This window comes from Salvelinus fontinalis, chromosome 26 (genome assembly GCF_029448725.1).
Source record: "Salvelinus fontinalis isolate EN_2023a chromosome 26, ASM2944872v1, whole genome shotgun sequence".
In the NCBI taxonomy this organism is placed as follows: domain Eukaryota; kingdom Metazoa; phylum Chordata; class Actinopteri; order Salmoniformes; family Salmonidae; genus Salvelinus; species Salvelinus fontinalis.
In genome coordinates, this window is record NC_074690.1 from 9,192,933 (window position 1) to 9,218,230 (window position 25,298).

General features: G+C 45.4%; 1 protein-coding gene across 4 annotated transcripts in view; it reads left to right on the forward strand.

Annotated features, from left to right (window-relative positions):
• adcyap1r1a (adenylate cyclase activating polypeptide 1a (pituitary) receptor type I) overlaps positions 1 to 25,298 on the forward strand; it is a 132,387-nt gene that overhangs the window by 98,407 nt on the left and 8,682 nt on the right. For all 4 annotated transcript variants that reach the window (XM_055882474.1, XM_055882475.1, XM_055882473.1 and 1 more), the window contains exons 8-11: positions 3,291 to 3,444; positions 5,127 to 5,187; positions 6,760 to 6,829; positions 11,009 to 11,100. In XM_055882474.1, the coding sequence (XP_055738449.1) occupies positions 3,291 to 3,444; positions 5,127 to 5,187; positions 6,760 to 6,829; positions 11,009 to 11,100 (377 nt within the window). The remainder of the gene's footprint in view (positions 1 to 3,290; positions 3,445 to 5,126; positions 5,188 to 6,759; positions 6,830 to 11,008; positions 11,101 to 25,298) is intronic.

Here is a 25,298-nt window from a genome sequence, read left to right on the forward strand (position 1 = left end):
GAGTCCACTAGGTGGAGTGTAAAACAGTGATGGTGTTATACTATATGTGTCCACTAGGTGGAGTGTAAAACAGTGATGGTGTTATACTATATGTGTCCACTAGGTGGAGTGTAAAACAGTGATGGTGTTATACTGTATGTGTCCACTAGGTGGAGTGTAAAACAGTGATGGTGTTATACTATATGTGTCCACTAGGTGGAGTGTAAAACAGTGATGGTGTTATACTATATGTGTCCACTAGGTGGAGTGTAAAACAGTGATGGTGTTATACTATATGTGTCCACTAGGTGGAGTGTAAAACAGTGATGGTGTTATACTGTATGTGTCCACTAGGTGGAGTGTAAAACAGTGATGGTGTTATACTATATGTGTCCACTAGGTGGAGTCCACTAGGTGGAGTGTAAAACAGTGATGGTGTTATACTGTATGTGTCCACTAGGTGGAGTGTAAAACAGTGATGGTGTTATACTATATGTGTCCACTAGGTGGAGTGTGGTGTTATACTATATGTATCCACTAGGTGGAGTGTAAAACAGTGATGGTGTCATACTATATGTGTCCACTAGGTGGAGTCCACTAGGTGGAGTGTAAAACAGTGATGGTGTCATACTATATGTGTCCACTAGGTGGAGTGTAAAACAGTGATGGTGTTATACTATATGTGTCCACTAGGTGGAGTGTAAAACAGTGATGGTGTTATACTATATGTGTCCACTAGGTGGAGTGTAAAACAGTGATGGTGTTATACTGTATGTGTCCACTAGGTGGAGTGTAAAACAGTGATGGTGTTATACTATATGTGTCCACTAGGTGGAGTGTAAAACAGTGATGGTGTTATACTGTATGTGTCCACTAGGTGGAGTGTAAAACAGTGATGGTGTTATACTATATGTGTCCACTAGGTGGAGTGTGGTGTTATACTATATGTGTCCACTAGGTGGAGTCCACTAGGTGGAGTGTAAAACAGTGATGGTGTTATACTATATGTGTCCACTAGGTGGAGTGTAAAACAGTGATGGTGTTATACTGTATGTGTCCACTAGGTGGAGTGTAAAACAGTGATGGTGTTATACTGTATGTGTCCACTAGGTGGAGTGTAAAACAGTGATGGTGTTATACTATATGTGTCCACTAGGTGGAGTCCACTAGGTGGAGTGTAAAACAGTGATGGTGTTATACTATATGTGTCCACTAGGTGGAGTCCACTAGGTGGAGTGTAAAACAGTGATGGTGTTATACTATATGTGTCCACTAGGTGGAGTGTAAAACAGTGATGGTGTTATACTGTATGTGTCCACTAGGTGGAGTGTAAAACAGTGATGGTGTTATACTGTATGTGTCCACTAGGTGGAGTGTAAAACAGTGATGGTGTTATACTATATTTGTCCACTAGGTGGAGTCCACTAGGTGGAGTGTAAAACAGTGATGGTGTTATACTGTATGTGTCCACTAGGTGGAGTGTAAAACAGTGATGGTGTTATACTATATGTGTCCACTAGGTGGAGTGTGGTGTTATACTATATGTATCCACTAGGTGGAGTGTAAAACAGTGATGGTGTCATACTATATGTGTCCACTAGGTGGAGTCCACTAGGTGGAGTGTAAAACAGTGATGGTGTCATACTATATGTGTCCACTAGGTGGAGTGTAAAACAGTGATGGTATTATACTATATGTGTCCACTAGGTGGAGTGTAAAACAGTGATGGTGTTATACTATATGTGTCCACTAGGTGGAGTGTAAAACAGTGATGGTGTTATACTGTATGTGTCCACTAGGTGGAGTGTAAAACAGTGATGGTGTTATACTATATGTGTCCACTAGGTGGAGTGTAAAACAGTGATGGTGTAATACTATATGTGTCCACTAGGTGGAGTGTAAAACAGTGATGGTGTTATACTGTATGTGTCCACTAGGTGGAGTCCACTAGGTGGAGTGTAAAACAGTGATGGTGTTATACTATATGTGTCCACTAGGTGGAGTCCACTAGGTGGAGTGTAAAACAGTGATGGTGTTATACTATATGTGTCCACTAGGTGGAGTCCACTAGGTGGAGTGTAAAACAGTGATGGTGTAATACTATATGTGTCCACTAGGTGGAGTATGGTGTCATACTATATGTGTCCACTAGGTGTAGTCCACTAGGTGGAGTGTAAAACAGTGATGGTGTTATACTATATGTGTCCACTAGGTGGAGTGTGGTGTCATACTATATGTGTCCACTAGGTGTAGTCCACTAGGTGGAGTGTAAAACAGTGATGGTGTTATACTGTATGTGTCCACTAGGTGGAGTATGGTGTCATACTATATGTGTCCACTAGGTGTAGTCCACTAGGTGGAGTGTAAAACAGTGATGGTGTTATACTATATGTGTCCACTAGGTGGAGTCCACTAGGTGGAGTGTAAAACAGTGATGGTGTTATACTGTATGTGTCCACTAGGTAGAGTGTAAAACAGTGATGGTGTTATACTGTATGTGTCCACTAGGTGGAGTCCACTAGGTGGAGTGTAAAACAGTGATGGTGTTATACTATATGTGTCCACTAGGTGGAGTCCACTAGGTGGAGTGTAAAGCAGTGATGGTGTTATACTATATGTGTCCACTAGGTAGAGTGTAAAACAGTGATGGTGTTATACTGTATGTGTCCACTAGGTGGAGTCCACTAGGTGGAGTGTAAAGCAGTGATGGTGTTATACTGTATGTGTCCACTAGGTGGAGTGTAAAACAGTGATGGTGTTATACTATATGTGTCCACTAGGTGGAGTGTAAAACAGTGATGGTGTTATACTATATGTGTCCACTAGGTGGAGTGTAAAACAGTGATGGTGTTATACTGTATGTGTCCACTAGGTGGAGTGTAAAACAGTGATGGTGTTATACTATATGTGTCCACTAGGTGGAGTGTAAAACAGTGATGGTGTTATACTATATGTGCCCACTAGGTGGAGTGTAAAACAGTGATGGTGTTATACTGTATGTGTCCACTAGGTGGAGTGTAAAACAGTGATGGTGTTATACTGTATGTGTCCACTAGGTAGAGTGTAAAACAGTGATGGTGTTATACTATATGTGTCCACTAGGTGGAGTGTAAAACAGTGATGGTGTTATACTATATGTGTCCACTAGGTGGAGTGTAAAACAGTGATGGTGTTATACTGTATGTGTCCACTAGGTGGAGTGTAAAACAGTGATGGTGTTATACTATATGTGTCCACTAGGTGGAGTGTGGTGTTATACTATATGTGTCCATTAGGTGGAGTGATGGTGTTATACTATATGTGTCCACTAGGTGGAGTGTAAAACAGTGATGGTATTATTCCACTACTGTGTGATGTCCAACTACTTCTGGCTGTTCATCGAAGGCCTCTACCTCTTCACCCTGCTGGTCCAAACCTTCTTCCCAGAGAGACGATACTTCTACTGGTACACCGTGGTAGGATGGGGTGAGTAGAATACATTGCTACCAACTGGGTTTGATCTCTGCTAGCCCACAGCTACGTTTTTCAGAATATTGGCTGTTACAGCTTTTGGTTCCTGGTAGGCTTTGTTCCTGGTCCATTATTACAGGGTGGCAGGCAGCCTAGCGGTTAAGAGTGTTGGGCCAACAACCGAAAGGTCGCTGGTTTGAACTCCCGACCCGACTGTTTGATCAATCTGTCGATGTGCTCTTGAGCAAGGCACTTAACCATAATTGCTCCTGTAAGTCGCTCTCGATAACAGCGTCTGCTAAATTATTAAAATGCCAAATGTAATATTTACAATGTCACTGCCCTTATCTGCTGCTTGAGCCCAATGTCACGTCCCTTATCTGCTGGTTGAACCCAATGTCACGTCCCTTATCTGCTGGTTGAACACAATATCACGTCCCTTATCTACTGATTGAACCCAATATCACGTCCCTTATCTGCTGGTTGAACCCAATGTCACGTCCCTTATCTACTGGTTGAACCCAATGTCACGTCCCTTATCTACTGGTTGAACCCAATGTCACGTCCCTTATCTACTGGTTGAACCCAATTTCACGTCCCTTATCTACTGGTTGAACCCAATTTCACGTCCCTTATCTACTGGTTGAACCTAATTTCACATCCCTTATCTGCTTATCTGCTGGTTGAACCCAATGTCACGTCCCTTATCTACTGGTTGAACCCAATTTCACGTCCCTTATCTACTGGTTGAACCCAATTTCACGTCCCTTATCTACTGGTTGAACCTAATTTCACATCCCTTATCTGCTTATCTGCTGGTTGAACCCAATGTCACGTCCCTTATCTACTGGTTGAGCCCAATATCACGTCCCTTATCTGCTGGTTGAACCCAATGTAACGTCCCTTATCTGCTGGTTGAACCCAATGTCACGTCCCTTATCTGCTGGTTGAACCCAATGTCACGTCCCTTATCTGCTGGTTGAATCCAATGTCACGTCCCTTATCTGCTGGTTGAACCCAATGTCACGTCCCTTATCTACTGGTAGAACCCAATGTCACGTCCCATATCTGCTGGTTGAACCCAATGTCACGTCCCTTATCTGCTGGTTGAACCCAATGTCACGTCCCTTATCTGCTGGTTGAACCCAATGTCACGTCCCTTATCTGCTGGTTGAACCCAATGTCACGTCCCTTATCTGCTGGTTGAACCCAATGTCACGTCCCTTATCTACTGGTTGAACCCAATGTCACGTCCCTTATCTGCTGGTTGAACCCAATGTCACGTCCCTTATCTGCTGGTTGAACCCAATGTCACGTCCCTTATCTGCTGGTTGAACCCAATGTCACGTCCCTTATCTACTGGTTGATCCCAATGTCACGTCCCTTATCTACTGGTTGAACCCAATGTCATGTCCCTTATCTACTGGTTGATCCCAATGTCACGTCCCTTATCTGCTGGTTGAACCCAATGTCACGGACCTTATCTGCTGGCTGGACCCTTTGCTCTTGTAAGTCTTATCAATGTGTTCAGGTTTCAGATCAGATTCCTCATCTGTTCTCTATGTCTTCAGGTTTCAGATCAGATTCCTCATCTGTTCTGTCTGTGTGTTTAGGTTTCAGATCAGATTCCTCATCTGTTCTGTCTGTGTGTTTAGGTTTCAGATCAGATTCCTCATCTGTTCTGTCTGTGTGTTTAGGTACTCCCACCATTTGTGTGACTGTCTGGGCTACTCTGAGGCTTCACTTTGACGACACAAGGTACGTCCAAACCACAGCTACATCTTTACATGACTCAATATTTACAGCAGACAGAACAAACTGCACATTCATTGACTGTTTATTCCTCCAGAACAAACTTGTGACCTTGTGCTTTTGAATAAAGAAAGTCTGCACATGGCATATGCTGCTCCCAATCCTTTTATTGTAATTCCTTTAGCCTGTACCAGGTGAAGGCCTTTTAATGTAATTCCTTTAGCCTGTACCAGGTGAAGGTCTTTTAATGTAATTCCTTTAGCCTGTACCAGGTGAAGGTCTTTTAATGTAATTCCTTTAGCCTGTACCAGGTGAAGGCCTTTTAATGTAATTCCTTTAGCCTGTACCAGGTGAATGCCTTTTAATGTAATTCATTTAGCCTGTACCAGGTGAAGGCCTTTTAATGTAATTCCTTTAGCCTGTACCAGGTGAAGGTCTTTTAATGTAATTCCTTTAGCCTGTACCAGGTGAAGGTCTTTTAATGTAATTCCTTTAGCCTGAACCAGGTGAAGGTCTTTTAATGTAATTCCTTTAGCCTGTACCAGGTGAAGGTCTTTTAATGTAATTCCTTTAGCCTGTACCAGGTGAAGGCCTTTTAATGTAATTCCTTTAGCCTGTACCAGGTGAATGCCTTTTAATGTAATTCCTTTAGCCTGTACCAGGTGAAGGTCTTTTAATGTAATTCCTTTAGCCTGTACCAGGTGAAGGCCTTTTAATGTAATTCCTTTAGCCTGTACCAGGTGAAGGCCTTTTAATGTAATTCCTTTAGCCTGTACCAGGTGAAGGCCTTTTAATGTAATTCCTTTAGCCTGTACCAGGTGAAGGTCTTTTAATGTAATTCCTTTAGCCTGTACCAGGTGAAGGTCTTTTAATGTAATTCCTTTAGCCTGAACCAGGTGAAGGTCTTTTAATGTAATTCCTTTAGCCTGTACCAGGTGAAGGCCTTATTATGTAATTCCTTTAGCCTGTACCAGGTGAAGGTCTTTTAATGTAATTCCTTTAGCCTGTACCAGGTGAAGGTCTTTTAATGTAATTCCTTTAGCCTGTACCAGGTGAAGGCCTTTTAATGTAATTCCTTTAGCCTGTACCAGGTGAATGCCTTTTAATGTAATTCATTTAGCCTGTACCAGGTGAAGGCCTTTTAATGTAATTCCTTTAGCCTGTACCAGGTGAAGGTCTTTTAATGTAATTCCTTTAGCCTGTACCAGGTGAAGGTATTTTAATGTAATTCCTTTAGCCTGTACCAGGTGAATGTTTTTTAATGTAATTCCTTTAGCCTGCACCAGGTGAATGCTATATCAAACCACAGCCTAATATATTTATTTATTATCGCTGATGTGATGTCATAGTTTAGATCCTTATAATATGCATAATAATACATGTGTCCCAAACGGCGCCCTATCCCCTATATAGTGCCCTATCCCCTATATAGTGCCCTATCCCCTATATAGTGCCCTATCCCCTATATAGTGCCCTATCCCCTATTGGCCCTGGTCATACGCACTATAAAGGGCATAGGTTGCCTTTTGGGACAATTTCACTCTCACCCCCTGCTGTCTCTTTTCCTGTACCCTGTAGTTGCTGGGATACCAACAACACCACTGCCCTCTGGTGGGTGATCAAGGGACCGACGGTCGTCTCCATCATGGTGGGTGGAACTTTATCAAGGCTGACCCCAAATGGAACCCTATATCCCAGACCAGTGGTTCTATAAACTCTGGGTCAAAGGGTCGGCAGGGGGGGGGGGGGGGGGGGGGGGGCGCTGAGTTCAAGGAACTCAGTCAGGCTTTCAACTTCCTCCTCTTGAAAGTGGTAATAGTAGAATACACAAGGTGAAATGTCGTTTTTCCTCTTAGACCTTAGAGAGCTATTATATAACGGTGGGAGACCTGATAACCAATGACGATGAGAGCCCGTAGGGAGGAGGTCATAGACCTGACAACGATGAGACAGCCTGTAGGGAGGAGGTCAGAGACCTGACAACGATGAGACAGCCTGTAGGGAGGAGGTCAGAGACCTGACAACGATGAGACAGCCTATAGGGAGGAGGTCAGAGACCTGACAACGATGAGACAGCCTGTGGGGAGGTCAGAGACCTGGCAGTGTGGTTCCAGGACAACAACCTCTCCCTCAACGTCAGCAAGACAAGGGAGCTGATTGTGGACTACAGGAACAGGAGGGCCGAACCTCATTCACATTGACGAGGCTGTGGTGGATCGGATCGAGAGATTCAAGTTCTTCGGGGCTCCCGAGTGGTCTATGGCACTGCACCTCAGTGCTAGAGGAGTCACTACAGACACCCTGGTTCAAATCCAGGCTGTATCACAACCGGCTGTGATTGGGAGTCCCATAGGGTGGCGCACATTTGGCCCAGCGTCGTCCGGGTTTGGCCGGTGTATGCCGTCATTGTAAATAAGAATTTGTTCTTAACTGACTTGCCCAGTTAAAGGTAACATTGTTTTTGTTTTTTTACAAATTCAAACATCACTAAGAAATTAACATTGTCCATACACACCAAGACAGTCGTGAAGAAGGCACGACAACGCCTCCTCCCCCTCAGGAGGCTGAAAAGATTTGGCATGGGTCCTCAGATCCTCAAAAAGTTCTATAGCTGCACCATCGAGAGCATCCTGACTGGCTGCATCACCGCTTGGTATCTCAACTGTTTGGCCTTCCTCCGCAAGGCGCTACAGAGGGTTTGAGTATGGCCCAGTACATCACTAGGGCCAAGCTTCCTGCCATCCAGGACCTCTATACCAGATGATGTCATTAGGAAGGCCCTAAAAATGGTCAAAGACTCCAGCCACCCAAGTCATAGACTGTTCTCTCTGCTACCGCACGGCAAGCGGTACCGGAGCGCCAAGTCTAGGTCCAAGAAGCTTCTAAACAGTGACTACCCCCCAGCAAACAGCTAATTAAATGGGTACCCGGACAACTTACAGTCAATGTACTCCTAACCACATGTACATATTACCTCAATTACCTCAACTAATCTGTACCCTCGCACATTGACTCTGTACCAGTACCCCCTGTATATAGCCTCCACATTGACTCTGTACCGGTACCCCCTGTATATAGCCTCCACATTGACTCTGTACCGGTACCCCCTGTATATAGCCTCCACATTGACTCTGTACCGGTACCCCCTGTATATAGCCTCCACATTGACTCTGTACCGGTACCCCCTGTATATAGCCTCCACATTGACTCTGTACCGGTACCCCCTGTATATAGCCTCCACATTGACTCTGTACCGGTACCCCCTGTATATAGCCTCCACATTGACTCTGTACCGTAACACCCTGTATATAACCTCCACATTGACTCTGTACTGGTACCCCCTGTATATAGCCTCCACATTGACTCTGTACTGGTACCCTCTGTATATAGCCTCCACATTGTTTCTGTACCGGTACCCCCTGTATATAGCCTCGCACATTGACTCGTACCGGTACCCCCTGTATATAGCCTCCACATTGACTCGGTACCGGTACCCCCTGTATATAGCCTCCACATTGACTCTGTACCGGTACCCCCTGTATATAGCCTCCACATTGACTCTGTACCGGTACCCCCTGTATATAGCCTCCACATTGACTCAGTACCGGTACCCCCTGTATATAGCCTCCACATTGACTCTGTACCGGTACCCCCTGTATATAGCCTCCACATTCACTCTGTACCGGTACCCCCTGTATATAGCCTCCACATTGACTCTGTACCGGTACCCCCTGTATATAGCCTCCACATTGACTCTGTACCGGTACCCCCTGTATATAGCCTCCACATTGACTCGGTACCGGTACCCCCTGTATATAGCCTCCACATTGACTCTGTACCGGTACCCCCTGTATATAGCCTCCACATTGACTCTGTACCGTAACACCCTGTATGTAGCCTCCACATTGACTCTGTACCAGTACCCCCTGTATATAGCCTCCACATTGACTCTGTACCGTAATACCCTGTATATAGCCTCCACATTGACTCTGTACCGTAACACCCTGTATATAGTCTCCACATTGACTCTGTACCGGTACCCCCTGTATATAGCCTCCACATTGACTCTGTACCGGTACCCCCTGTATATAGCCTCCACATTGACTCTGTACCGGTACCCCCTGTATATAGCCTCCACATTGACTCTGTACCGGTACCCCCTGTATATAGCCTCCACATTGACTCTGTACCGGTACCCCCTGTATATAGCCTCCACATTGACTCTGTACCGTAACACCCTGTATATAGCCTCCACATTGACTCTGTACCGTAACACCCTGTATATAGCCTCCACATTGACTCTGTACCGGTACACCCTGTATATAGCCTCCACATTGACTCTGTACCGGTACCCCCTGTATATAGCCTCCACATTGACTCTGTACCGGTACCCCCTGTATATAGCCTCCACATTGACTCTGTACCAGTACCCCCTGTATATAGCCTCCACATTCACTCTGTACCGGTACCCCCTGTATATAGCCTCCACATTGACTCCGTACCGGTACCCCCTGTATATAGCCTCCACATTGACTCTGTACCGTAACACCCCTGTATATAGCCTCCACATTGACTCTGTACCGGTACCCCCTGTATATAGTCTCCACATTGACTCTGTACCGGTACCCCCTGTATATAGCCTCCACATTGACTCTGTACCGGTACCTCCTGTATATAGCCTCCACATTGACTCTGTACCGATACTGTCACGATCGTTCTCCTCCTCTTCGTCTGAAGAGGAGAAGCATGGGTCGGACCAATACGCGTCAAGGTATGAAGTCATAATGAATTTATTTAAATGAAAGACGAACACTTAATACAAACTATACAAAATAACAAAACGACCGTGAAGCTACAAACGTTGTGCATAGACAGACAGGCTACAAACGTTCTGACATAGACAATTACCCACCACCCATGAGAGCCTATGGCTACCCTAAAATAAGGCTCCCAATCAGAGACAACCGAAATCAGCTGTCTCTAATTGGGAACTCATTCAGGTAACCATAGACTCTCCTAGAATACTAACCACCATAGACAATGCTAAACATCTACACTCAACACAAAACCATACACTACACCCATTAACCCCTTTACCAAATAAACACCCAAAACAACAAAACATAAACATTCCCCATGTCACACCCTGACCTAACTACAATAATAAAGAAAACAAAGAATAATAAGGCCAGGGCGTGACAGATACCCCCTGTATATGGCCTTGTTATTGTTATTTTATTGTATTTTTTTTAACTTTAGTTTATTTAGTACATTTAATTAGTTTTTCGTAAAACTGCATTGTTGATTAAAGGCTTGTAAGTAAGCATTGTGGTAAGGTCTGCACCTGTTGTATTCGGCACATGTGACAAATAACATTTTATTTGAAAAGTAGTGCACTATATAGGGAGTAGCCATTTCTCAATTATCACACTATTACCATGTTGTTGTCATGCTGTGTTGTCATGTGTTGCTGCATGCTATGTTGTTGTCTTAGGTATCTCTGTATGTAGTGTTGTGGTGTCTCTCTTGTCGTGATGTGTGTTTTGTCCTATATTTTTATTTTTAATCCCAGCCCCGTCCCCGCAGGAGGTCTTTTGCGTGTTCTTAACTGACTTGCCTAGTTAAATAAAGGTGAAATAAAATTAAATAGAGAATCTATTATATATTATTACACATTATTACAACTTGGTCTGACCGGTCTTAGATGTATTGCATTTTTGTTGATTGAGTTTTGGTGTGTATTCTTGTGTTAAAACTTGAAAAGTAATGATGATAACAGTAATATAATAACTATAATCATCCTTCTCCTTGCTATGTGCTTCTCTAGATCAACTTCGTCCTGTTTGTTGGGATCATAGTCATTCTGGTCCAGAAGCTCCAGTCGCCTGACATCAGGGGGAATGAGTCCAGTATCTACCTGTAAGTACCTGGTCCTAGCCCTACCTGTATATCCAGTATCTACCTGTAAGTACCTGGTCTTAGCCCTACCTCTATGTCCAGTATCTACCTGTAAGTACCTGGTCCAAGCCCTACCTGTATATCCAGTATCTACCTGTAAGTACCTGGTCCTAGCCCTACCTCTATGTCCAGTATCTACCTGTAAGTACCTGGTCCTAGCCCTACCTCTATATCCAGTATCTACCTGTAAGTACCTGGTCCTAGTCCTACCTGTATGTCCAGTATCTACCTGTAAGTACCTGGTCCTAGCCCTACCTGTATGTCCAGTATCTACCTGTAAGTACCTGGTCTTAGCCCTACCTGTATGTCCAGTATCTACCTGTAAGTACCTGGTCTTAGCCCTACCTCTATATCCAGTATCTACCTGTAAGTACCTGGTCCTAGCCCTACCTCTATATCCAGTATCTACCTGTAAGTACCTGGTCCTAGCCCTACCTGTATGTCCAGTATCTACCTGTAAGTACCTGGTCCTAGCCCTACCTCTATATCCAGTATCTACCTGTAAGTACCTGGTCCTAGCCCTACCTCTATATCCAGTATCTACCTGTAAGTACCTGGTCTTAGTCCTACCTCTATATCCAGTATCTACCTGTAAGTACCTGGTCCTAGCCCTACCTCTATATCCAGTATCTACCTGTAAGTACCTGGTCCTAGCCCTACCTCTATGTCCAGTATCTACCTGTAAGTACCTGGTCTTAGTCCTACCTGTATGTCCAGTATCTACCTGTAAGTACCTGGTCTTAGCCCTACCTCTATATCCAGTATCTACCTGTAAGTACCTGGTCTTAGCCCTACCTCTATATCCAGTATCTACCTGTAAGTACCTGGTCTTAGCCCTACCTGTATGTCCAGTATCTACCTGTAAGTACCTGGTCCTAGCCCTACCTCTATATCCAGTATCTACCTGTAAGTACCTGGTCCTAGTCCTACCTCTATATCCAGTATCTACCTGTAAGTACCTGGTCTTAGCCCTACCTCTATATCCAGTATCTACCTGTAAGTACCTGGTCCGAGCCCTACCTGTATGTCCAGTATCTACCGGTAAGTACCTGGTCCTAGCCCTACCTGTATGTCCAGTATCTACCTGTAAGTACCTGGTCCTAGCCCTACCTGTATGTCCAGTATCTACCTGTAAGTACCTGGTCCTAGCCCTACCTGTATGTCCAGTATCTACCTGTAAGTACCTGGTCCTAGCCCTACCTCTATATCCAGGATCTACCTGTAAGTACCTGGTCCTAGCCCTACCTGTATGTCCAGTATCTACCTGTAAGTACCTGGTCCTAGCCCTACCTGTATGTCCAGTATCTACCTGTAAGTACCTGGTCGTAGCCCTACCTCTATATCCAGTATCTACCTGTAAGTACCTGGTCTTAGTCCTACCTCTATATCCAGTATGTACCTGTAAGTACCTGGTCCTAGCCCTACCTCTATATCCAGTATCTACCTGTAAGTACCTGGTCTTAGCCCTACCTCTATGTCCAGTATCTACCTGTAAGTACCTGGTCCTAGCCCTACCTCTATATCCAGTATCTACCTGTAAGTACCTGGTCTTAGCCCTACCTCTATGTCCAGTATCTACCTGTAAGTACCTGGTCCTAGCCCTACCTCTATGTCCAGTATCTACCTGTAAGTACCTGGTCCTAGCCCTACCTCTATGTCCAGTATCTACCTGTAAGTACCTGGTCCTAGCCCTACCTCTATATCCAGTATCTACCTGTAAGTACCTGGTCCTAGCCCTACCTCTATGTCCAATATCTACCTGTAAGTACCTGGTCTTAGTCCTACCTGTATGTCCAGTATCTACCTGTAAGTACCTGGTCTTAGCCCTACCTGTATGTCCAGTATCTACCTGTAAGTACCTGGTCTTAGTCCTACCTCTATATCCAGTATCTACCTTTAAGTACCTGGTCCTAGCCCTACCTCTATATCCAGTATCTACCTGTAAGTACCTGGTCTTAGCCCTACCTGTATGTCCAGTATCTACCTGTAAGTACCTGGTCTTAGCCCTACCTCTGTATCCAGTATCTACCTGTAAGTACCTGGTCTTAGCCCTACCTGTATGTCCAGTATCTACCTGTAAGTACCTGGTCTTAGCCCTACCTCTATATCCAGTATCTACCTGTAAGTACCTGGTCTTAGTCCTACCTCTATATCCAGTATCTACCTGTAAGTACCTGGTCTTAGCCCTACCTCTATATCCAGTATCTACCTGTAAGTACCTGGTCCTAGCCCTACCTGAATGTCCAGTATCTACCTGTAAGTACCTGGTCGTAGCCCTACCTCTATATCCAGTATCTACCTGTAAGTACCTGGTCTTAGTCCTACCTCTATATCCAGTATCTACCTGTAAGTACCTGGTCCTAGCCCTACCTCTATATCCAGTATCTACCTGTAAGTACCTGGTATTAGCCCTACCTCTATGTCCAGTATCTACCTGTAAGTACCTGGTCCTAGCCCTACCTCTATGTCCAGTATCTACCTGTAAGTACCTGGTCCTAGCCCTACCTCTATATCCAGTATCTACCTGTAAGTACCTGGTCCTAGCCCTACCTCTATGTCCAGTATCTACCTGTAAGTACCTGGTCCTAGCCCTACCTGTATGTCCAGTATCTACCTGTAAGTACCTGGTCCTAGCCCTACCTGTATGTCAAGTATCAACCTGTAAGTACCTGGTCCTAGCCCTACCTCTATATCCAGGATCTACCTGTAAGTACCTGGTCCTAGCCCTACCTGAATGTCCAGTATCTACCTGTAAGTACCTGGTCGTAGCCCTACCTCTATATCCAGTATCTACCTGTAAGTACCTGGTCTTAGTCCTACCTCTATATCCAGTATCTACCTGTAAGTACCTGGTCCTAGCCCTACCTCTATATCCAGTATCTACCTGTAAGTACCTGGTCTTAGCCCTACCTCTATGTCCAGTATCTACCTGTAAGTACCTGGTCCTAGCCCTACCTCTATGTCCAGTATCTACCTGTAAGTACCTGGTCCTAGCCCTACCTCTATGTCCAGTATCTACCTGTAAGTACCTGGTCTTAGCCCTACCTCTATGTCCAGTATCTACCTGTAAGTACCTGGTCTTAGCCCTACCTCTATATCCAGTATCTACCTGTAAGTACCTGGTCCTAGCCCTACCTCTATATCCAGTATCTACCTGTAAGTACCTGGTCTTAGCCCTACCTGTATGTCCAGTATCTACCTGTAAGTACCTGGTCTTAGTCCTACCTCTACGTCCAATATCTACCTGTAAGTACCTGGTCTTAGTCCTACCTGTATGTCCAGTATCTACCTGTAAGTACCTGGTCTTAGCCCTACCTGTATGTCCAGTATCTACCTGTAAGTACCTGGTCTTAGTCCTACCTCTATATCCAGTATCTACCTGTAAGTACCTGGTCCTAGCCCTACCTCTATATCCAGTATCTACCTGTAAGTACCTGGTCCTAGCCCTACCTCTATATCCAGTATCTACCTGTAAGTACCTGGTCCTAGCCCTACCTCTATATCCAGTATCTACCTGTAAGTACCTGGTCCTAGCCCTACCTCTATATCCAGTATCTACCTGTAAGTACCTGGTATTAGCCCTACCTCTATGTCCAGTATCTACCTGTAAGTACCTGGTCCTAGCCCTACCTCTATATCCAGTATATACCTGTAAGTACCTGGTCCTAGCCCTACCTCTATGTCCAGTATCTACCTGTAAGTACCTGGTCCTAGCCCTACCTCTATATCCAGTATCTACCTGTAAGTACCTGGTCCTAGCCCTACCTCTATGTCCAGTATCTACCTGTAAGTACCTGGTCCTAGCCCTACCTGTATGTCCAGTATCTACCTGTAAGTACCTGGTCCTAGCCCTACCTCTATGTCCAGTATCTACCTGTAAATACCTGGTCCTAGCCCTACCTCTATATCCAGTATCTACCTGTAAGTACCTGGTCTTAGCCCTACCTGTATGTCCAGTATCTACCTGTAAGTACCTGGTCTTAGTCCTACCTCTATGTCCAATATCTACCTGTAAGTACCTGGTCTTAGTCCTACCTGTATGTCCAGTATCTACCTGTAAGTACCTGGTCTTAGCCCTACCTGTATGTCCAGTATCTACCTGTAAGTACCTGGTCCTAGCCCTACCTCTATATCCAGTATCTACCTGTAAGTACCTGGTCCTAGCCCTACCTCTATATCCAGTATCTACCTGTAAGTACCTGGTCCTAGCCCTACCTCTGTATCCAGTATCTACCTGTAAGTACCTGGTCTTAGCCCTACCTGTATATCCAGTATCTACCTGTAAGTACGTGGTCTTAGCCCTACCTCTATATCCAGTATCTACCTGTAAGTACCTGGTCTTGGTCCTACCTCTATATCCAGTATCTACCTGTAAGTACCTGGTCTTAGCCCTACCTCTATATCCAGTATCGACCTGTAAGTACCTGGTATTAGCCCTACCTCTATATCCAGTATCTACCTGTAAGTACCTGGTCTTAGCCTTACCTCTATATCCAGTATCTACCTGTAAGTACCTGGTCCTAGCCCTACCTCTATATCCAGTATCTACCTGTAAGTACCTGGTCCTAGCCCTACCTCTATATCCAGTATCTACCTGTAAGTACCTGGTATTAGCCCTACCTCTATGTCCAGTATCTACCTGTAAGTACCTGGTATTAGCCCTACCTGTATGTCCAGTATCTACCTGTAAGTACCTGGTCCTAGCCCTACCTCTATATCCAGTATCTACCTGTAAGTACCTGGTATTAGCCCTACCTCTATATCAAGTATCTACCTGTAAGTACCTGGTCCTAGCCCTACCTCTATATCCAGTATCTACCTGTAAGTACCTGGTATTAGCCCTACCTCTATGTCCAGTATCTACCTGTAAGTACCTGGTCCTAGCCCTACCTCTATATCCAGTATCTACCTGTAAGTACCTGTCCTAGCCCTACCTCTATGTCCAGTATCTACCTGTAAGTACCTGGTCCTAGCCCTACCTGTATGTCCAGTATCTACCTGTAAGTACCTGGTCCTAGCCCTACCTGTATGTCCAGTATCAACCTGTAAGTACCTGGTCCTAGCCCTACCTCTATATCCAGGATCTACCTGTAAGTACCTGGTCCTAGCCCTACCTGTATGTCCAGTATCTACCTGTAAGTACCTGGTCCTAGCCCTACCTGTATGTCCAGTATCTACCTGTAAGTACCTGGTCGTAGCCCTACCTCTATATCCAGTATCTACCTGTAAGTACCTGGTCTTAGTCCTACCTCTATATCCAGTATCTACCTGTAAGTACCTGGTCCTAGCCCTACCTCTATATCCAGTATCTACCTGTAAGTACCTGGTCTTAGCCCTACCTCTATGTCCAGTATCTACCTGTAAGTACCTGGTCCTAGCCCTACCTCTATGTCCAGTATCTACCTGTAAGTACCTTGTCCTAGCCCTACCTCTATGTCCAGTATCTACCTGTAAGTACCTGGTCCTAGCCCTACCTCTATGTCCAGTATCTACCTGTAAGTACCTGGTCTTAGCCCTACCTCTATATCCAGTATCTACCTGTAAGTACCTGGTCCTAGCCCTACCTCTATATCCAGTATCTACCTGTAAGTACCTGGTCTTAGCCCTACCTGTATGTCCAGTATCTACCAGTAAGTACCTGGTCTTAGTCCTACCTCTACGTCCAATATCTACCTGTAAGTACCTGGTCTTAGTCCTACCTGTATGTCCAGTATCTACCTGTAAGTACCTGGTCTTAGCCCTACCTCTATGTCCAGTATCTACCTGTAAGTACCTGGTCTTAGTCCTACCTCTATATCCAGTATCTACCTGTAAGTACCTGGTCCTAGCCCTACCTCTATATCCAGTATCTACCTGTAAGTACCTGGTCCTAGCCCTACCTCTATGTCCAGTATCTACCTGTAAGTACCTGGTCCTAGCCCTACCTGTATGTCCAGTATCTACCTGTAAGTACCTGGTCCTAGCCCTACATCTATGTCCAGTATCTACCTGTAAATACCTGGTCCTAGCCCTACCTCTATATCCAGTATCTACCTGTAAGTACCTGGTCTTAGCCCTACCTGTATGTCCAGTATCTACCTGTAAGTACCTGGTCTTAGTCCTACCCCTATGTCCAATATCTACCTGTAAGTACCTGGTCTTAGTCCTACCTGTATGTCCAGTATCTACCTGTAAGTACCTGGTCTTAGCCCTACCTGTATGTCCAGTATCTACCTGTAAGTACCTGGTCTTAGTCCTACCTCTATATCCAGTATCTACCTGTAAGTACCTGGTCCTAGCCCTACCTCTATATCCAGTATCTACCTGTAAGTACCTGGTCCTAGCCCTACCTCTATATCCAGTATCTACCTGTAAGTACCTGGTCTTAGCCCTACCTGTATGTCCAGTATCTACCTGTAAGTACCTGGTCTTAGCCCTACCTGTATGTCCAGTATCTACCTGTAAGTACCTGGTCCTAGCCCTACCTCTATATCCAGTATCTACCTGTAAGTACCTGGTCCTAGCCCTACCTCTGTATCCAGTATCTACCTGTAAGTACCTGGTCTTAGCCCTACCTGTATGTCCAGTATCTACCTGTAAGTACGTGGTCTTAGCCCTACCTCTATATCCAGTATCTACCTGTAAGTACCTGGTCTTAGTCCTACCTCTATATCCAGTATCTACCTGTAAGTACCTGGTCTTAGCCCTACCTCTATATCCAGTATCTACCTGTAAGTACCTGGTATTAGCCCTACCTCTATATCCAGTATCTACCTGTAAGTACCTGGTCTTAGCCTTACCTCTATATCCAGTATCTACCTGTAAGTACCTGGTCCTAGCCCTACCTCTATATCCAGTATCTACCTGTAAGTACCTGGTCCTAGCCCTACCTCTATATCCAGTATCTACCTGTAAGTACCTGGTATTAGCCCTACCTCTATGTCCAGTATCTACCTGTAAGTACCTGGTATTAGCCCTACCTGTATGTCCAGTATCTACCTGTAAGTACCTGGTCCTAGCCCTACCTCTATATCCAGTATCTACCTGTAAGTACCTGGTATTAGCCCTACCTCTATATCAAGTATCTACCTGTAAGTACCTGGTCCTAGCCCTACCTCTATATCCAGTATCTACCTGTAAGTACCTGGTATTAGCCCTACCTCTATGTCCAGTATCTACCTGTAAGTACCTGGTCCTAGCCCTACCTCTATATCCAGTATCTACCTGTAAGTACCTGGTCCTAGCCCTACCTCTATGTCCAGTATCTACCTGTAAGTACCTGGTCCTAGCCCTACCTGTATGTCCAGTATCTACCTGTAAGTACCTGGTCCTAGCCCTACCTGTATGTCCAGTATCAACCTGTAAGTACCTGGTCCTAGCCCTACCTCTATATCCAGGATCTACCTGTAAGTACCTGGTCCTAGCCCTACCTGTATGTCCAGTATCTACCTGTAAGTACCTGGTCCTAGCCCTACCTGTATGTCCAGTATCTACCTGTAAGTACCTGGTCGTAGCCCTACCTCTATATCCAGTATCTACCTGTAAGTACCTGGTCTTAGCCCTACCTCTATATCCAGTATCTACCTGTAAGTACCTGGTCCTAGCCCTACCTCTATATCCAGTATCTACCTGTAAGTACCTGGTCTTAGCCCTACCTCTATGTCCAGTATCTACCTGTAAGTACCTGGTCCTAGCCCTACCTCTATGTCCAGTATCTACCTGTAAGTACCTTGTCCTAGCCCTACCTCTATGTCCAGTATCTACCTGTAAGTACCTGGTCTTAGCCCTACCTCTATGTCCAGTATCTACCTGTAAGTACCTGGTCTTAGCCCTACCTCTATATCCAGTATCTACCTGTAAGTACCTGGTCCTAGCCCTACCTCTATATCCAGTATCTACCTGTAAGTACCTGGTCTTAGCCCTACCTGTATGTCCAGTATCTACCTGTAAGTACCTGGTCTTAGTCCTACCTCTACGTCCAATATCTACCTGTAAGTACCTGGTCTTAGTCCTACCTGTATGTCCAGTATCTACCTGTAAGTACCTGGTCTTAGCCCTACCTCTATGTCCAGTATCTACCTGTAAGTACCTGGTCTTAGTCCTACCTCTATATCCAGTATCTACCTGTAAGTACCTGGTCCTAGCCCTACCTCTATATCCAGTATCTACCTGTAAGTACCTGGTCCTAGCCCTACCTCTATGTCCAGTATCTACCTGTAAGTACCTGGTCCTAGCCCTACCTGTATGTCCAGTATCTACCTGTAAGTACCTGGTCCTAGCCCTACCTCTATGTCCAGTATCTACCTGTAAGTACCTGGTCCTAGCCCTACCTGTATGTCCAGTATCTACCTGTAAGTACCTGGTCCTAGCCCTACCTCTATGTCCAGTATCTACCTGTAAATACCTGGTCCTAGCCCTACCTCTATATCCAGTATCTACCTGTAAGTACCTGGTCTTAGCCCTACCTGTATGTCCAGTATCTACCTGTAAGTACCTGGTCTTAGTCCTACACCTATGTCCAATATCTACCTGTAAGTACCTGGTCTTAGTCCTACCTGTATGTCCAGTATCTACCTGTAAGTACCTGGTCTTAGCCCTACCTGTATGTCCAGTATCTACCTGTAAGTACCTGGTCCTAGCCCTACCTCTATGTCCAGTATCTACCTGTAAGTACCTGGTCCTAGCCCTACCTGTATGTCCAGTATCTACCTGTAAGTACCTGGTCCTAGCCCTACCTGTATGTCCAGTATCAACCTGTAAGTACCTGGTCCTAGCCCTACCTCTATATCCAGGATCTACCTGTAAGTACCTGGTCCTAGCCCTACCTGTATGTCCAGTATCTACCTGTAAGTACCTGGTCCTAGCCCTACCTGTATGTCCAGTATCTACCTGTAAGTACCTGGTCGTAGCCCTACCTCTATATCCAGTATCTACCTGTAAGTACCTGGTCTTAGCCCTACCTCTATATCCAGTATCTACCTGTAAGTACCTGGTCCTAGCCCTACCTCTATATCCAGTATCTACCTGTAAGTACCTGGTCTTAGCCCTACCTCTATGTCCAGTATCTACCTGTAAGTACCTGGTCCTAGCCCTACCTCTATGTCCAGTATCTACCTGTAAGTACCTTGTCCTAGCCCTACCTCTATGTCCAGTATCTACCTGTAAGTACCTGGTCTTAGCCCTACCTCTATGTCCAGTATCTACCTGTAAGTACCTGGTCTTAGCCCTACCTCTATATCCAGTATCTACCTGTAAGTACCTGGTCCTAGCCCTACCTCTATATCCAGTATCTACCTGTAAGTACCTGGTCTTAGCCCTACCTGTATGTCCAGTATCTACCTGTAAGTACCTGGTCTTAGTCCTACCTCTACGTCCAATATCTACCTGTAAGTACCTGGTCTTAGTCCTACCTGTATGTCCAGTATCTACCTGTAAGTACCTGGTCTTAGCCCTACCTCTATGTCCAGTATCTACCTGTAAGTACCTGGTCTTAGTCCTACCTCTATATCCAGTATCTACCTGTAAGTACCTGGTCCTAGCCCTACCTCTATATCCAGTATCTACCTGTAAGTACCTGGTCCTAGCCCTACCTCTATGTCCAGTATCTACCTGTAAGTACCTGGTCCTAGCCCTACCTGTATGTCCAGTATCTACCTGTAAGTACCTGGTCCTAGCCCTACCTCTATGTCCAGTATCTACCTGTAAGTACCTGGTCCTAGCCCTACCTGTATGTCCAGTATCTACCTGTAAGTACCTGGTCCTAGCCCTACCTCTATGTCCAGTATCTACCTGTAAATACCTGGTCCTAGCCCTACCTCTATATCCAGTATCTACCTGTAAGTACCTGGTCTTAGCCCTACCTGTATGTCCAGTATCTACCTGTAAGTACCTGGTCTTAGTCCTACACCTATGTCCAATATCTACCTGTAAGTACCTGGTCTTAGTCCTACCTGTATGTCCAGTATCTACCTGTAAGTACCTGGTCTTAGCCCTACCTGTATGTCCAGTATCTACCTGTAAGTACCTGGTCTTAGTCCTACCTCTATATCCAGTATCTACCTGTAAGTACCTGGTCTTAGCCCTACCTGTATGTCCAGTATCTACCTGTAAGTACCTGGTCTTAGCCCTACCTCTATATCCAGTATCTACCTGTAAGTACCTGGTCTTAGTCCTACCTCTATATCCAGTATCTACCTGTAAGTACCTGGTCTTAGCCCTACCTCTATATCCAGTATCTACCTGTAAGTACCTGGTATTAGCCCTACCTCTATATCCAGTATCTACCTGTAAGTACCTGGTCTTAGCCCTACCTCTATATCCAGTATCTACCTGTAAGTACCTGGTATTAGCCCTACCTCTATGTCCAGTATCTACCTGTAAGTACCTGGTATTAGCCCTACCTGTATGTCCAGTATCTACCTGTAAGTACCTGGTCCTAGCCCTACCTCTATATCCAGTATCTACCTGTAAGTACCTTGTATTAGCCCTACCTGTATGTCCAGTATCTACCTGTAAGTACCTGGTATTAGCCCTACCTGTATGTCCAGTATCTACCTGTAAGTACCTGGTCCTAGCCCTACCTCTATGTCCAGTATCTACCTGTAAGTACCTGGTATTAGCCCTACCTCTATGTCCAGTATCTACCTGTAAGTACCTGGTCCTAGCCCTACCTGTATGTCCAGTATCTACCTGTAAGTACCTGGTCCTAGCCCTACCTCTATGTCCAGTATCTACCTGTAAGTACCTGGTCCTAGCCCTACCTGTATGTCCAGTATCTACCTGTAAGTACCTGGTGTTAGTCCGAACTCTATATCCAGTATCTACCTGTAAGTACCTGGTCCTAGCCCTACCTCTATATCCAGTATCTACCTGTAAGTACCTGGTCCTAGCCCTACCTCTATATCCAGTATCTACCCTTAAGTACCTGGTCCTAGCCCTACCTGTATGTCCAGTATCTACCTGTAAGTACCTGGTCCTAGCCCTACCTGTATGTCCAGTATCTACCTGTAAGTACCTGGTCCTAGCCCTACCTCTATATCCAGTATCTACCTGTGAGTACCTGGTCCTAGCCCTACCTCTATATCCAGTATCTACCTGTAAGTACCTGGTCCTAGCCCTACCTCTATATCCAGTATCTACCTGTGAGTACCTGGTCCTAGCCCTACCTCTATATCCAGTATCTACCTGTAAATACCTGGTCCTAGCCCTACCTCTATATCCAGTATCTACCTGTAAGTACCTGGTCTTAGCCCTACCTGTATATCCAGTATCTACCTGTAAGTACCTGGTCTTAGCCCTACCTGTATGTCCAGTATCTACCTGTAAGTACCTGGTCTTAGCCCTACCTGTATGTCCAGTATCTACCTGTAAGTACCTGGTCCTAGCCCTACCTCTATATCCAGGATCTACCTGTAAGTACCTGGTCCTAGCCCTACCTCTATATCCAGTATCTACCTGTAAGTACCTGGTCCTAGCCCTACCTCTATATCCAGTATCTACCTGTAAGTACCTGGTCCTAGCCCTACCTCTATGTCCAGTATCTACCTGTAAGTACCTGGTCCTAGCCCTACCTCTATGTCCAGTATCTACCTGTAAGTACCTGGTCCTAGCCCTACCTGTATGTCCAGTATCTACCTGTAAGTACCTGGTCCTAGCCCTACCTCTATATCCAGTATCTACCTGTAAGTACCTGGTCCTAGCCCTACCTGTATGTCCAGTATCTACCTGTAAGTACCTGGTCTTAGCCCTACCTCTATATCCAGTATCTACCTGTAAGTACCTGGTCTTAGCCCTACCTCTATATCCAGTATCTACCTCTAAGTACCTGGTCCTAGCCCTACCTCTATATCCAGTATCTACCTGTAAGTACCTGGTATTATCCCTACCTCTATGTCCAGTATCTACCTGTAAGTACCTGGTATTAGCCCTACCTCTATGTCCAGTATCTACCTGTAAGTACCTGGTATTAGCCCTACCTGTATGTCCAGTATCTACCTGTAAGTACCTGGTCCTAGCCCTACCTCTATATCCAGTATCTACCTATAAGTACCTGGTATTAGCCCTACCTGTATGTCCAGTATCTACCTGTAAGTACCTGGTATTAGCCCTACCTCTATGTCCAGTATCTACCTGTAAGTACCTGGTCCTAGCCCTACCTCTATGTCCAGTATCTACCTGTAAGTACCTGGTATTAGCCCTACCTCTATGTCCAGTATCTACCTGTAAGTACCTGGTCCTAGCCCTACCTGTATGTCCAGTATCTACCTGTAAGTACCTGGTCCTAGCCCTACCTCTATATCCAGTATCTACCTGTAAGTACCTGGTCCTAGCCCTACCTCTATATCCAGTATCTACCTGTAAGTACCTGGTCTTAGCCCTACCTGTATGTCCAGTATGTACCTGTAAGTACCTGGTCTTAGCCCTACCTCTATATCCAGTATCTACCTTTAAGTACCTGGTCTTAGTCCTACCTCTATATCCAGTATCTACCTGTAAGTACCTGGTCTTAGCCCTACCTCTATATCCAGTATCTACCTGTAAGTACCTGGTATTAGCCCTACCTCTATATCCAGTATCTACCTGTAAGTACCTGGTCTTAGCCCTACCTCTATATCCAGTATCTACCTGTAAGTACCTGGTCCTAGCCCTACCTCTATGGCCAGTATCTACCTGTAAGTACCTGGTCCTAGCCCTACCTCTATATCCAGTATCTACCTGTAAGTACCTGGTATTAGCCCTACCTCTATGTCCAGTATCTACCTGTAAGTACCTGGTATTAGCCCTACCTGTATGTCCAGTATCTACCTGTAAGTACCTGGTCCTAGCCCTACCTCTATATCCAGTATCTACCTATAAGTACCTGGTATTAGCCCTACCTGTATGTCCAGTATCTACCTGTAAGTACCTGGTATTAGCCCTACCTCTATGTCCAGTATCTACCTGTAAGTACCTGGTCCTAGCCCTACCTCTATGTCCAGTATCTACCTGTAAGTACCTGGTATTAGCCCTACCTCTATGTCCAGTATCTATCTGTAAGTACCTGGTCCTAGCCCTACCTGTATGTCCAGTATCTACCTGTAAGTACCTGGTCCTAGCCCTACCTCTATGTCCAGTATCTACCTGTAAGTACCTGGTCCTAGCCCTACCTGTATGTCCAGTATCTACCTGTAAGTACCTGGTGTTAGTCCGAACTCTATATCCAGTATCTACCTGTAAGTACCTGGTCCTAGCCCTACCTCTATATCCAGTATCTACCTGTAAGTACCTGGTCCTAGCCCTACCTGTATATCCAGTATCTACCTGTAAGTACCTGGTCCTAGCCCTACCTGTATGTCCAGTATCTACCTGTAAGTACCTGGTCCTAGCCCTACCTGTATGTCCAGTATCTACCTGTAAGTACCTGGTCCTAGCCCTACCTCTATATCCAGTATCTACCTGTGAATACCTGGTCCTAGCCCTACCTCTATATCCAGTATCTACCTGTAAGTACCTGGTCCTAGCCCTACCTCTATATCCAGTATCTACCTGTGAGTACCTGGTCCTAGCCCTACCTCTATATCCAGTATCTACCTGTAAATACCTGGTCCTAGCCCTACCTCTATATCCAGTATCTACCTGTAAGTACCTGGTCTTAGCCCTACCTGTATATCCAGTATCTACCTGTAAGTACCTGGTCTTAGCCCTACCTGTATGTCCAGTATCTACCTGTAAGTACCTGGTCTTAGCCCTACCTGTATGTCCAGTATCTACCTGTAAGTACCTGGTCCTAGCCCTACCTCTATATCCAGTATCTACCTGTAAGTACCTGGTCCTAGCCCTACCTCTATATCCAGTATCTACCTGTAAGTACCTGGTCCTAGCCCTACCTCTATATCCAGTATCTACCTGTAAGTACCTGGTCCTAGCCCTACCTGTATGTCCAGTATCTACCTGTAAGTACCTGGTCCTAGCCCTACCTCTATGTCCAGTATCTACCTGTAAGTACCTGGTCCTAGCCCTACCTGTATATCCAGTATCTACCTGTAAGTACCTGGTCCTAGCCCTACCTCTATGTCCAGTATCTACCTGTAAGTACCTGGTCCTAGCCCTACCTCTATATCCAGTATCTACCTGTAAGTACCTGGTCCTAGCCCTACCTGTATGTCCAGTATCTACCTGTAAGTACCTGGTCCTAGTCCTAC